Source organism: Nesoenas mayeri, assembly GCF_963082525.1.
Source record: "Nesoenas mayeri genome assembly, chromosome: 14".
Taxonomy (NCBI): domain Eukaryota; kingdom Metazoa; phylum Chordata; class Aves; order Columbiformes; family Columbidae; genus Nesoenas; species Nesoenas mayeri.
In genome coordinates, this window is record NC_137556.1 from 15,869,703 (window position 1) to 15,884,062 (window position 14,360).

General features: G+C 37.0%; 1 protein-coding gene across 1 annotated transcript in view; it reads right to left on the bottom strand.

Annotated features, from left to right (window-relative positions):
* The window catches only part of DOCK2 (dedicator of cytokinesis 2), a gene marked incomplete at its 5' end in the record, with an annotated part of 169,343 nt that overhangs the window by 111,162 nt on the left and 43,821 nt on the right, over positions 1-14,360 (bottom strand). The window contains 2 exons of the mRNA XM_080353427.1: positions 5,225-5,373; positions 13,953-14,059. Of these exons, the coding sequence (XP_080209553.1) occupies positions 5,225-5,373; positions 13,953-14,059 (256 nt within the window). The remainder of the gene's footprint in view (positions 1-5,224; positions 5,374-13,952; positions 14,060-14,360) is intronic.

Genomic DNA, 14,360 nt, shown 5'->3' on the forward strand with positions numbered 1-14,360 from the left:
TGTTGTAAATGGGGAAAAGGGAACTGTTTTCAATTAAAACACAAACAAAAAGACAGCGATTTCACCATGTTCTTTGTCAACAACTTACTTGCAGTTCTGAGCTCTAACTGTATTTCACAGGTGCTGAAAGCATCTCTCAAGCTATGACGCTAATTATAGACATGATTCAGTCAAAACAATGCTGTCTATGTCCAAAAGCTGTTTGCTGTAGGGGCAATTTAAAATCCAAAATAAGCATCTCACCCAGATGCCTAACAATGACTGTCTATTCATAAAAATGAAGTCATTACCATAGACCAGTGTTCTTAACAACATACTTGCTACCTGCAGCAGCTCGACAGCAGCTGAACAGGCAAGTGTTTGAACACAAGGATCTGATGATTCACATGTTCCCACTCACCAAACAATGTAGGGCAGAACAGCAGAGCAGAGCTGGTAATTTACAGCATCTTTCTCTTTGATAAAGAAAATAAACTCCTCAAAAATCCTGTAACAACTTCAAAGGTCACCTCACAATATACATTTTGACCACACAAAACATGTAACGTGCTTCTTATCTGTCTTACGTTTATATTCTCCTTCTGATGATTTTAACAGAATAAATCCAATGCACAAATACAAAAGATTAGTTTATAAGAATTTTTAAACACTAATCCCAAACCAGATTTATGTATTGAGAGGGAAAAAAATTAAGAAATACAGACAAGATGTTGGTGTTTTCAAGACAAAGTTAAGCTTATAATTAATATTGTAAAGTGAGTCTGCCACTAATACCTGAAGTTTTCTCCTCTAGCAAGTCAAATCATCCATTTTCTTATAAAGATACTAAGAGCTACAGGAAATGAATTATTCAACAGAAAATGGCATTAATCTTAATATTCAAGTACAATTCCACAAGAAATAATCTGGTTAATAAACAAAATAATTCTCTATATGTAGATCACACTGAATACCTGAATACTATCATATAATAACAAACTAGCCATATGTTTTTCATTTCCCTGGACAAGTATGTGATATGCAGTATTTCCCATTGCAAGTCAGAATTTTATATCCTTGACACAAAGTTTCTCACTTTAGCTGGAAAATAAACATCTGTGCTGCACTCAAGAGAAATCTGCACTGTGTCTTATAGACAAATTACTCCCTGATGTCTTAGATACTGCTGTATTGAAGGGGTTCCTTTCCTTTGGTCTTCTTTCTCCTTCAGATAAGTCATATCAAAAGCAGATTTTTAGTACTTAAGCAAGACCAGTGTCTAGCATAGCTAAAAAAATGAGACTGTAACCCGTGGATTCGTTGCCAAGGAAAGAAGAAACTACTGGTGATAGTGGTGCATTTGCCATTGGAGTTAAAACAACACCGTCTTGTATTTAATGACATATATCTTAATATATTCTAACACCCACATTATCTCTGGTCAGGAATTGTATTGCCAGCAGGCATGCCAAGGTATGTATTTTCCTCAACAAAAGCACCTGGTTCTTCTGTTCATGTCCCAGCTATTCTACAGTGTTTCTAACACTCCTGAATATGACATCTCCAGAGGAGCCATCAATGCTGAGACCACTACTGGATTTAAATCTACTCCAAGGGACATTTCTCCTTAAATGAGAAACTCATCAGTATTTATTACAAATACAATCTGTAGATAACTGCCACCAAACATCTCAAAGAGAATCTCCAGTTTATAGGCAACCTTCCTAAAAATAAATTCTTGAAGAAAAGACATTTGTTTTAAACAAGGGTGAATGCGTTGGAGTTTTTAAAAACACATGTTAAATTTTCCGCAATTCTCATGACATAATAGGTTACATGTTGCCTAAAAAGCGATTTTTTTGTCATAATTCAACAAGGTTTGCCTGGCTACATCCTTCAATAGAAGTAAAAGCACGGAATGCATTGTATACTTTGAACAACATCATTCTAGACAAATTATATAATTTGAATGGGATTTTTAGAAGACTGAAGTCCAAGCCTGTGAAGAGTACAATCACCCCTTAAACCTCGGATCTGGACACACATGTAACACTGAGTGGTAAAACAAAACAAAGCACAAAAACAACCAAACAAAAAAAAAAAAACCCACAACCATCCAACCAACCACAAACCACCCAAAAAAACAAACCACCCGCTATTATTAAACATAACATTCTCCCCAATTATAAAATGCATTTGATTTTATGTTCAGCTAAATATTTGCCTAATATCAAAGGGAAAACATCTCAAGAAAAAATAATTAAGCTTTTCCAAAGCTCTCAGCAACACACTCTAATCAAGTAGTTTTCAATTAAAATGTTCCCAAATGAAGTCTACAATATTTGTCTAATCATTTCAAGTCCTTGAGGCACACATACAGTAACTCATTCACAGAGCTGCCCAAAACAAACAGTTAGAAACCTCTCAAATGTGGAATTTACTGAAACAAACACTTGCTTTTTTTCAATCATCTTCGCACTTAATTGACACCTTACTTCTATAGACATTTCTATAGGAGATGTATCAGTTCAGATATAGGCCATCTTCCATCCCTCAAGCTTTATGTTTTTACTAATATTAAGGAAAAATAAACAAATAAAATATGTCTATACTTTTAAATGTTTTTTTTCCCCAAGGTGGAAACTAATAAGCACTTCCAAAAATGAACAAAAATACTTATTAGCAGGAATTGTACTTAGTAACTGGTTGTGTGCCAAGAGTTGCACTTAAAATATGAATAAGATAGAGGTTGAAAGGGGTGTTTTTCTTTAGAAACAGTTGCTCAAGAAATGAATAAAATAGAATTTTTTAAAAATTAAACCCCTACATTTTCAAATACTTTTTCTCTGGAAACCAGCCCATCGTGTTGCTACATCATTCTGGGTATATCAGTTCCTACTCTTGGAAAATAAACAAGTTAGAATCTACAAACTAGTCTTCAGACTGCATGTAGTTACATATGTGCATCCCAAGCAACAAGCATTCGACTTCTTCATGCTGTACCGCACACAGAAATGTTCTCACACAAACATGAGCTACAAACCCGTATTTTCAGTAGGCACTAACAAGTCTTTAATAGGTCAGCTTCTGTTACTATGGACTCCAATTGTTCAGTTCGAAAATAAACTTACTTTATGTGCTACACATGCAGAGAGTATTAACCCATCTTGCCTCATGGCTGTGTTTCACCTTTTGAAGTATGCAGTAATGAAATTGGTTTACTTTACATTACAGCCCTATGAACTTCAAACTTCACTCTTTGCCCTATCATACTTCCAACATTTCTCTTACGAATTCCATTTGAAATCCAAATGTTCCAATGTCTCCCAAGTATCACCTTGTATCAACCCCTCCTGAAGTTTTTATGTCTAAAACAATGCTGAACATAACTCATGATACACAAGAAAAGCTTGCCCTGTGCAAACAGACAAGCCTCTTCAGTTTCAAACTCAAAGATTTTTATTAAACCAAGCAACATGCTGCAGTAATTTCATTACTAGAAAAATAATCCATAGTGAAAAATGACAACTTGCCTTTATCCAAAGCCTGCAAAGTTTGAACACATGTATCAGAAAACTGTGGTTCAGGAGAAATCAGCACATATTCATAGAGGACATTACAACTTTCCTAATGTAATAAATTATGAGGTTTTCTCTGAATAAATTCATCAAAACTTGATCAAATAACCTACTGCTCATTAAAAAATGAAGGAATAAAAAGTCAATTCAATACTATCTCAAATGAGAAAAGTAACCACCCTGATCACAATTTTTACAGTGCTCCAGAACTTCAGGAGTCTGAGGAAGAAACTACAGTACAGACCCAAAGTGAAGTATAGCGAAAAGGAATCTTTTACACAGGTATTGCTGAAAGCAGAAACCATAACCTACAACACTTATACATGGAAAAACATCATTCAGAAATTAAAAAGGTTTTTATAAATGAAGCAAGATAAAATTTGAAAAGTATTCTAAATACTTAGAACACTTATAGAACCATCAAATACTTCGGGTTGGAGGGACCTTCCCAGCTCCCCCAGTGCCCCCCCTGCCATGAGCAGGGACATCTTCACCAGCTCAGGTTGCTCAGAGCCCCGTCCAGCCTGGCCTGGGATGTCTCCAGAGATGGTTCATCCACCACCTTTCCGGCCAACCTGGGCCAGGCTCTCACCACCCTCAGTGTAAAAAATTTCTTCCTCATGTCCAGCCTGAATATCTCCTCTCAGTTTAAAACCATCACCCCTTGTCCTGTCACAACAGGCACTACTAAGAAGTCTGTCTCCACCTTTCTTATAAGCCCCCTTTAAGCACTGAAAGGCTGTAATAAGGTCTCTGCAGAGCCTTCTCTTCTCCATGCTGAACAACAACTCTCTCAGCCTGTTCTCATAGGTAAGGTGTTCCGTCACTTCTGTGGCCCCTCTCCCACAGGTCCATGTCTGTCCTGTGCTGAGGACCCCAGAGCTGGACACAGCACTGCAGCGATTCTCACCAGAGCAGAGTAGAGGGGCAGAATCCCCTCCCTTGACCTGTTTGCCATGCTTCTTTTGATGCATCCCAGGATATGGTTGGCTTTCTGGGCTGCCAGCACACATTGTTGGTCCTCGTCCAGGTTTTCATCCACCAGCACACCTACATACTCCACAGGGCTGCTCTCAACCCCTTCAGCCCCTAGCCTGGATTGATACCAGTGGCTGCCCCAACCCAGGTGCAAGACCTTGCACTTGGCCTTCTTGAACCTCAAGTGGTTCACGTTTACCCACTTCTTGAGCTTGTTCAGGTCCCTCTGGATGGCATCCTGTCCCTCAGGTGTGTCAAATGCACCACTCGGCTTGGTGTCATCAACACCATCAATAATCAGCTTGATGTCAGAATATTCTAATTCATTTCAGTATGTATTCCATTGAACTTTACCAGACAAAACATAGAGGGCCTAAACCTCTTCTAGGAAAAAACACAGCAGCCTCACTGCTTTTAATAATACTCTGGTGATTTGCAGCAGATGACTATTTAAAGAATATGAAATTGAAAAATAATAAAAAAAAAAGGTAGCATAAATTTCAGTACGTCACCTTTAATACCCAAACTGCCCTTTAACTTACATTTATGAAAAATAGGAGAAAAGTTCAACTTGCCACTGACTTTGTATTAAAAATTTAAATGAGAATTCATCAGCATCAATAATTTACTACCTAATCAGCACAGGCTTACTACAGACTTGAGCCATCGACATTATCATCAATACTTACAGGGTCTTGACAACTCAGAACCTCCAGGATGCTATTGAGTAATTCAACACAGTACTTCTTCTCTTGAATCTGGAGCTGCTGATCATCCTTCTGTTCCAGTAACTCTTTCAGCTCTTTTGTAATCACAGGAAGCAGAATGTCCCTGCATTCTGAAAGCAAGAAAATTATCTTAAGAACAAATATGAATCAAATACTACTTGAAAATAAACCCTCCTCCAGCCAGTGAAACACAATGTGCTTTAACGGCTACAGGCCCTTCCAACATAGAACTGTTGATTTTCCAATCGTGCCTCAGGGATACTCTTAAACTTGTGTGATATTTTTGTAAGTCAACAGTATCCCTCATATATGAAAAATGCAAATTCTAAAGGCTGTTTAGCATGTCCTGAACACTTAGGGACAAATTATTTCTTTTACATAAAAAGCACCTGGAAATAAGCTATGTTTAAATAGTGGTCTATGCGTACATTCTTCCTTATTTAAATCTAAGGAAGCTGACACAAATTGGAAGCTATACTTCAATCTCACATGTACATTGACTCTTTAAGACAGAGGTGCTTATAGGAAATGTCAGGAGAACAAGCTGCACAAATTTGAAATAACTTCAATGAAGGCACTGTCTGTCTAGGAATCAAAGATAGATAAGATTTTTTTCTCCTAATTTAATTGATATGTGCCACTGAATGATTTAAATAACAACGTACTTGTACAGTGGTATGTAATTTAAGAGAATACAGCACAATAATGTGAATAACTCTGAGCAGATGCTTCAAATATCTGTCATATTAATGAAAATAACCTAGGAAGAAACAGAGTTAAATGTAGCTTCAAAGGTTGCATCTCAGAATAAAATTTGTATAGAACTACATAAGCATTCCAGCCACAGACAGTGAGCTGAAATTCTGACTCATTTCCACTCAACTGATTTCTTATTGCTTAAAATTGTCTGCCTTAACTCTCTGGAAAAATAGGTATATCACCAATTGGATACTATTTTCTATCAATACAACATAACACATTGTTTAAAAAATAATAGAACAAAACTAGATAACTTCTTAATGAAAAATTAAAATGCAGCTTTTTACTTTTTCTTTCAAGAACTATTCAGAACACAAATATCCTGACACAGAGCATAATCACTGATGAACAAGTGGAGCGTGAGACATAGTGAAACCTTATCCAGTGTGATTTAAAACCAACAGGGGGCTCAGAATCTCCCCAAAATAAGGGTGCTAGTGCACGAAGACAGGAGGGTAAGAACGAAAAAGAGGAAAAGAAGGGCAGTAGATTATAAATTTCTGATTTTTACAGATGACGTAAGAATAATCTGCATGGGTAGCTTCTGTTGCTTCGAGTTACAGCTCCAAGCCGTATAAAGCCAGGAGCTTGTAGTCACGTCTAAGTGGCAGCATGACTTCTTGCCTCAAAGTATCTCTGCTCTTGGTAATGCCACAACATTAATAAAAGGCTATTTATCTGATTTTCTGTAACCCTTGTTCCAGCATCTTACTTAATGACTAAATTACAAACTCAGTAGTAAAATACCAGTTAAAGAACACATATTGACACAAGACTTGGTCAAAGAGCAGCAGAATGAGGAATTTCACACAGCTTACAGTTCATTTATGTGACCAATTCTGCACATAGACAAGCTTCCTGCACTTAATGCAGGCCACAGACTACTCCAATTCAGAACATAAACAGCTGCACTTAGTAGATCATAATACAGGACATACTAATGCTCCTAAAGCACTTCAGTGTGGATTTGTGTCCATGGAGACAAACTCCCCTCCAAAAGTTATCAATACTGGGAGATTTGTAGTCACCAGACTAGACAAACACATCCAAACTTTAATCTACAATCACATGTCATAAGAATATAGATTCCAAATCAACAGCACATAAGAAATTCAGCTGGCAACTGTTTTCTTATAACTACCATTCTTAAAATAGTGCCCTTAAAATATTTCTACTTCAAAAAAAATCAGTAGGGACTGTTATTCTAACACGCCTGTTCATAACAAAGTTCAAAGTCATATCAAGTGACATGACATCTCAGTCACTTGTAACCACTTGCAAAGAGGATGAAATGCTATATGCACATGTCAGTTTCACATCTGCCAGGATAAACATACTTATTGCTCACACTTCTCCAAAATAATATCCATCTTGATTTTTAAACTATTAAGATCTCCCTTGAAATGTCTGACAGCTAGCAAATATAAAAATTCTCTTTGGGGAGCTTGTAACTTTATAGGAAGCAACTGGATAATAAAGTATAATAAAAAAAAAATCTATATTTAATGAGCTTTATTTCAAAAGTAAAGTAAGACTAGACTGAACAAAGTCATTGATCAAGAACCTTCTACTTTAGCTATGAGACATTTTAAATTTGTACTCATATAGAAAAATACTAGGACATCAAGGTAAGTATTATGTGTACATTAATCATCAAATCACATCTGACTTGACATGCCAGTCATAGACCCTTGCCCAATAATCAGGATGGACAGAAGAGATCATGAGCTACATGTTGTGCTGGACACCTTTAAAGAGGAGTGGAAGTAAACTTCATTGAATTCAAAACTCCTCCATACCAGGGCTTCAGAGGCCATTTCAAACTCATCCTATGAGAATGCAAAATGCCCCCCATTGTATATAACTCTTTTAAAAAACCACACACGCCTGTATTTTGGCAACAGAAACAAGTCTTTGAGATAATTCGGTACTTCTTAAGCATTAAGATAGTGAAGCTTCTTGCATAGACAGAGTTTTCCTGCTGTACTAAGAGGACACCTGAGGTAGAAGGTACAATTGATTTCCTCCAGTTTTAAGACCTAATTACTCTACAAGGTTCATGACTCGCAGTCATACTTGGCATTCTAAATTAAAAGTTGATCCATATTTGACACATACAGAATCTGTTAAAAGGACTTCACATATGCAGCTGATGAATTATTTACAGTGCATTTTCAGATGTGAACAATGTTGAAGTGTCAAGCTACATGGAAATTTAAAGGTCACTTAACTAGCTTTAGCTATATTATTTCCTTCAAAAAAACTCCACAACACTGCCCAGGGCAGTGGTGGAGTCACCATCCCTGGAGGGGTTTAAAAGGTGTTTAGATGAGGTTCTTGGGGACATGGTGTAGTGCTAGCTTTACTTTATGATTGGACTCAATGATCCTGTGGGTCTCTCCCAACCACAATGATTCAATGACTCTATGACGCAAAGAAACTGCCTCAAGGGTTGTCCGGCATTGGAACATGCTGCCTAGCGAAGTGGTTGTGTCGCCATTGCTGGAGATGTTTAAAAGACATGTAGATGTGGCTTAACAGTGGATTTAGCAGTGTTAAATTTATGGTTGGACTTGATCTCAGAAGTCTTTTCCAACCTAACTGATTCTCTAATCCTATGATTAAGCAATTCACACATACACAAGTACTCTGCACACGCCCCTGCCCTGAGAAAGCTCAAGACAGAGGGAAGAGAAACATGGTGGAGGGGCAGATACCTATTTAAGAACTAGCTGCTTTCTTGCTTGATAAATCATGTGATAACATTGCCAAAGACAGATACACTCCTCCTTAATGTTCAAACCCATGAAATCATTCTGGGTTTGTTGTGGTTTTGTTTTTTCCTGGAAGCCAGAATAAGACATGTGCTGCCCCAACTATATTTGAACACATAAAACATCAAGATACAGTTTGATCATCTTGCATTTACTTCACAAGGTCTGTCAAAAGACAATAGGTTCTATGTATTTATCAACCCCAAATTCCAACACGCTTCTCAGAAAGAAGTTCCCTGGTAGCACGTTCCTGAATAAGGACACATAGATTCATTCTCATAAAAGATCAAGCAGTTACATGTTCTCAGATTTGGTTATCTGTGTTTGGGTTTTATTTGGTTGGTTTTTGTTGGTTGGTTGTTTTGTTTCTTTTTGTTTGAGTTGGGTTTTTTTAACCCCTCTATTCACTTTATTCTCCTTCAAAAGATACCTAATGGTTTCTTCTGTACCACTTAAGTGAAATTCAAACTCTAAGTCATTAATGCAATAATGTCATTAAAAAAGACATTTGGGTCTCCTTCAGCAAAACTCACAGACGGGCTTCATTCTTGACTGCCTCATATGTGCAGCCAAAATGGTAATAAAGATTTAACACTACTTTTGTGTCCCTTAGGAAACACTACTCTTGATTCCCTGGCATGCCTGTAGTCATATCCATCTGTTAGGATGGCTTCATGCCAACTTAAAAACTGGCATGCCGATTTAATAAGGACGTAGATGTCACCTGAACACAGATTTAGAGTAAAGCCTTCAAACAAAAAAAAACCCAGCAAATGCCATCCTTTCAATGAAGAGAGACTTGTGATGGCAGTCAGTGCTCAATTAAAGTGCCATGCTTCTTCACAAAGGACATCTGTTCACAACTGCAGACATCTTTCTATTAAAAGCCTTCTCTCTTCATTATTTGCCATTCAACTCTGCTGGGATCCCAAAAGTTATTTATTTTAAATTGTATATATTTTAATCATTGCTAAATCTAAACTCCAATTTCACAGTTTAGATAAGAGCCACAGCAAGGGAAGGTACAATAAGTGACCTAGAGACAGCACTATGAAATGCAAATTCTTTTTGTCTCCTGGAAGAAGAAAGCCAACAGTTGATCCTGTGAAGCCAGCACACGACACTATTGCTGACCATTCAAAGGAGGTGTCAGCAATCAAGATTAGACACAGAACGAGTACAGCATTAACAGTCACAGCACACCAGTGCGACCAAGCATAGCACTGCAGAACACACCCACAGCCCCACTTCAACACCTCCCTTCAGGTTTCTCCCCTCCCCACAGGAGCTGAGCAATCCCACATGGATTTGACAGCAGCCAGAGCAACATCTAACACTATCACTGCTGTAGCCAAAACAGCACTTTACACCTTCACTGCCTTTTCCAGCTTGCAACCATTACAGTCTGCCAGCCTGCTGCAAATGCTTGTCAGCATATCCTCCTTGGCAGATTTTAAAATTTGCCTTGTGTTTGGATTATGGAATATTGATGAATTCCAACTTGCATGTTTCCACATTTCATTTAACTGACACACAAAATTTTGCTCAAGTAACAGCTTCATATCAAATCCTGTAATACTTATTTGTTCTCTCTTTTCTCCTTGAAGTAGTTGTATAATAAACAGAGTTTTTACACATACATTTAGAAGTTCATTGTTAAAACTAGTTCACCTAACTTGATCTAGATTTCTGCCCATATATCAAGATTTTTAAAAAAATATATAACCAAAACTGCCATAATGGGTCAAATCTAACAAAAAGTTACCAATAGTAATATCAAGCATGTTCCAAAGAACATGAAAGCACACGTGATTATCTTCCTGGTTTGTTTGGGGTTTTCTGGGGGTTTGGTGGCCGTGGTTTGGGTTTTTCCTTTTTTTCAGACAGCAAAGTTCATTAAAGAGCCTAGCAGGACAATCTTAGATTGCTGAGGCTCTACTGTACAAAAACATAACATTACTAAACCCATTTGCATTCACTTCATGCTATATTACACATGCTATATTACAGTTAACCCATTTTATTTTACTGGTTCTGCTCATATTTAATATTACAGTATTTAAGACCACAACCTAATTGAAAAGATGCCATAGTTTAATCTGTGTATGATTAATAACACACATACAATATTCATAGCACAGTACTGACCTACTGACAACTTTCCTCAGCTACATCTCAAAAATTTAGGGCACATTTATACATGCATTATTTATTAAGGAATTGATCTCAGATCTGATGTAAATCTTTGCTCTTCTGGATCACCAACACATGCAACTACAAATACTTCTAAAGCAGTGGAATGAAATAGTCAGAATATTTCACAGGTAAAACTTGGTAATGTACATACTGATGTTAAGAAACCAGTCTAATGATGGGGGTGTGCAAGTACCTATCTTGTTTAAACAATAGTACAACAGAAAGAGTTCTTCCGTTAGGGAAAAAAACCCACGATAGTCTCAGCCTTTCCTCTGGCAGCTGGCGAATTAACCCCTACTGCTAACATATGTCTCCTGCTGCTGTTCTTCCAAAATCAGCAAGCGGTTCACATATGCTGAACATGCAGTAGCTATGTCTACAGCCACAGTGACCAGAGGACCTGGATTTCCAGCCAAGAGACTGAAATTCTATTCCCACCCCTACCAGTGACCATCTGTGTGACCTACTTAGAGTTTATATTCTTCAGAGCAGATCTCACAGTGCTCTGCTACAGCACAAACTCCTAACCCGTAATGGACCTCTAGAGAATACAAAGTCAAAAGCAGTGTGAATACATACACATTCGATTATACGTTCAAGCATCTTATATTCATTTCACACCAATAAAAAACGTTTATTAACTTATTTACAAATTTTGGCATAATGTCAGTGAATATTCCACGGTCAGCTTAGAATAAAAATCTATCCCCAAATACTCTAAGCTCAGAAACACTCACTACAATAAAAATAGCTTGTAATTGTAAACAGCTTTGTCTTAATTTGGTGATCTCTCAAAAATGGAGAGATGGCCAAGGAATTCACTTTTACATAGAAATGAAGCAATTCTAATCAAACTGCTCTTTGGTAGATCCAATAGAGAATTTCACCAGAGGAAGAGAATAATCCATTACATTCCACTATACAAATGAAAGATATATGACAGGAGACAGTTTCTTACATCGTAAATGAGACTTTGAAATCCCTTTAGGGATGCTTATACAGGGCAAAACAACCATTTCTTTCCCTCTGATATTTTTAAATAATGAATTATCAAGTGATCTAAGAGGAAAGTGTTAAAAATTAAGTTTAAGAACATTTCCTATTCTCTGATCAAGAATGACATCATATTGTCTGAAGAGAAATCCATAAGAATGTCTGTGCATTTGATCAGACATCCTGTTAGTATGTTCCTAGATGTTATGGTAACATACACAAGCAGTTGAAAGCACCAGTTCTGCTACATTCAGCCACTCAAACACCTGAACCACTATAACCCCTGTAAGCTATATTGTAGTTACAGAGCGGGAACAAGGAATCAATGCCTAAAACAAACATTAAAAAAACCCCACCCCAAACAACTGTCAATGTAATTTAGAGGTTTGTAACAGTCCTGCAGTGCTGTTGATCTGAAGATTAATTACAGTAGCAGTCAACAGGACTGTGTATACTGTTTGCCAAAAGCACTCTATTCCACGACAGTCTACACTGAAAACTTCCAGATGCCTAGGAATACATACCACCAAATTCAGATTGACTTCAAGGCTTCCAGCTTCAGGTTCATGTGTAACTTATTAAATAAAAACAAACATCACTGGCTTTTTTTATCTTTTGAAAACACATTTTCATGTTTTCACAAGTCTACTTCCTTAGAAACGCTGTGAACATCAATGAGTAAAGGAAAAGATATATCAATATATGAAATCCAATTAAACTATAAAAGACAACACCATTGGGAATTCAAGTAAATGAATTGAACTGGAACTGTAATGAACTACATGGAAAGAGACTAAATGCTAAAGCCTAGAGGAAAAATGGATAATTTGAAACACATGAAAATTAATAGACTCCACTGTAATTAGCCAAGTAGCTAAATATATTCCATATTTATGGCAGAAAAAATACTACCTGTTCTAGGTAAATGTGAACTTTAGTTAATGATACTGTTGGCAATCTACTTTAATTATCATGCTGCTTCCTATTTCGTGATACACTACATATGCTTTCATTCTTGTAAATTACCTTCCACCTCACTGCCTGGAGTAATGAATCAGGCATTGTCTACACCCTACGAACACAAGAGGTTCTCTACCCAATTAATTTCAGAATCAACTGTATTTAACATAGAGGAAAAAAAGCATCTTCAGAATTTTCTGTTTTAAACCACAGCAATGTACAAGAAGAAGGACTTGTTTGCTGTTTACTGCGCACAATATTACAGTAGCACAGTATAGATGTTTCTCCATGTACTACAATATCAGAGATACTTAATTGGGTATTGGTCTTTTCACATTCCTCTGTGCCTGCACTTATACGTGTTGTGGACTTTCCCCTCTGGCAACTACAGCTTGAAGGTTAAATCCAAGCAATATGAAAACAAAACAAATGCAAATAATCATAAAATACCAGTTAGACATAGAACACCTTGCAATTATCCCAAGGTTGGTTTTCTGCCATTAGTAATGTAGGGGCAGGTTGGGTGAAAGCGATGTTGTAAAGATCATCATCCAAAAGAGAAACTCTGACTAAATGCTGTAACAGATCTCTGGGTAACACCACTGAGGCAGCAGTAATATGTTAGTTATGTTGCAGCTATGCTATACTACAGCACAGTCAGTCTTTTTCCTGTGCCCTTATGTAACAAGCTGTGTTCACAAGCTTCCATTTCATGTTCCTGTTTCACTACAGAGCTTACAAATGGGTTGAAATGATAGAAATAGTTGCCTCCATCTAATCATTATATCATAGGAAAAATACAAAAAACTGTTCTAGGCTAGCAATCAGGTTTTGCCAAACACGCATCTTGTAGAAAGAGGTGAATCCTCTCCAGAGGTCAGACTTCTGGCATTCACATTCTCTCAGCATTAATGCTACTCAATTTCAAACATGAATGGCACAAAACACACATCAGTCAATATTTTCAAACCTATTTATTTGAAGCCTTAAAGGCATCTTAGATTTACCTTGTTTCTGGAAAAGGTTGCTGCGCACTATTTCCTTCATGGACTGCACTTTCTGCTTCTGTAGTTTCACTGGTGGAATGCAAGTGTAAAATTCATATAGTAGTTGGCTGCATGTAAAGAACAAATGTCATAAATACCATACAGATTAATTCATCATGTGTTAATGAAGACAGAAGGAGCAAAAGACCATCTATTTCTAAACATTTATTTGTTTTCAAGACTTTGATGTATTTACCATATCACAAACATTGACAAGAGATCAGTAGAAGGTTAGAAAGAGAACTTTCAAGACAAAAATGATGAGGATGAGCTAGATTTTAGCCATGTTTACAAATGTTTATTACTTACTATTGTTTTCAATGGAAGAAAAATATTTTTGTGTGTAGTAGAGACAATTTATCCTTGTCT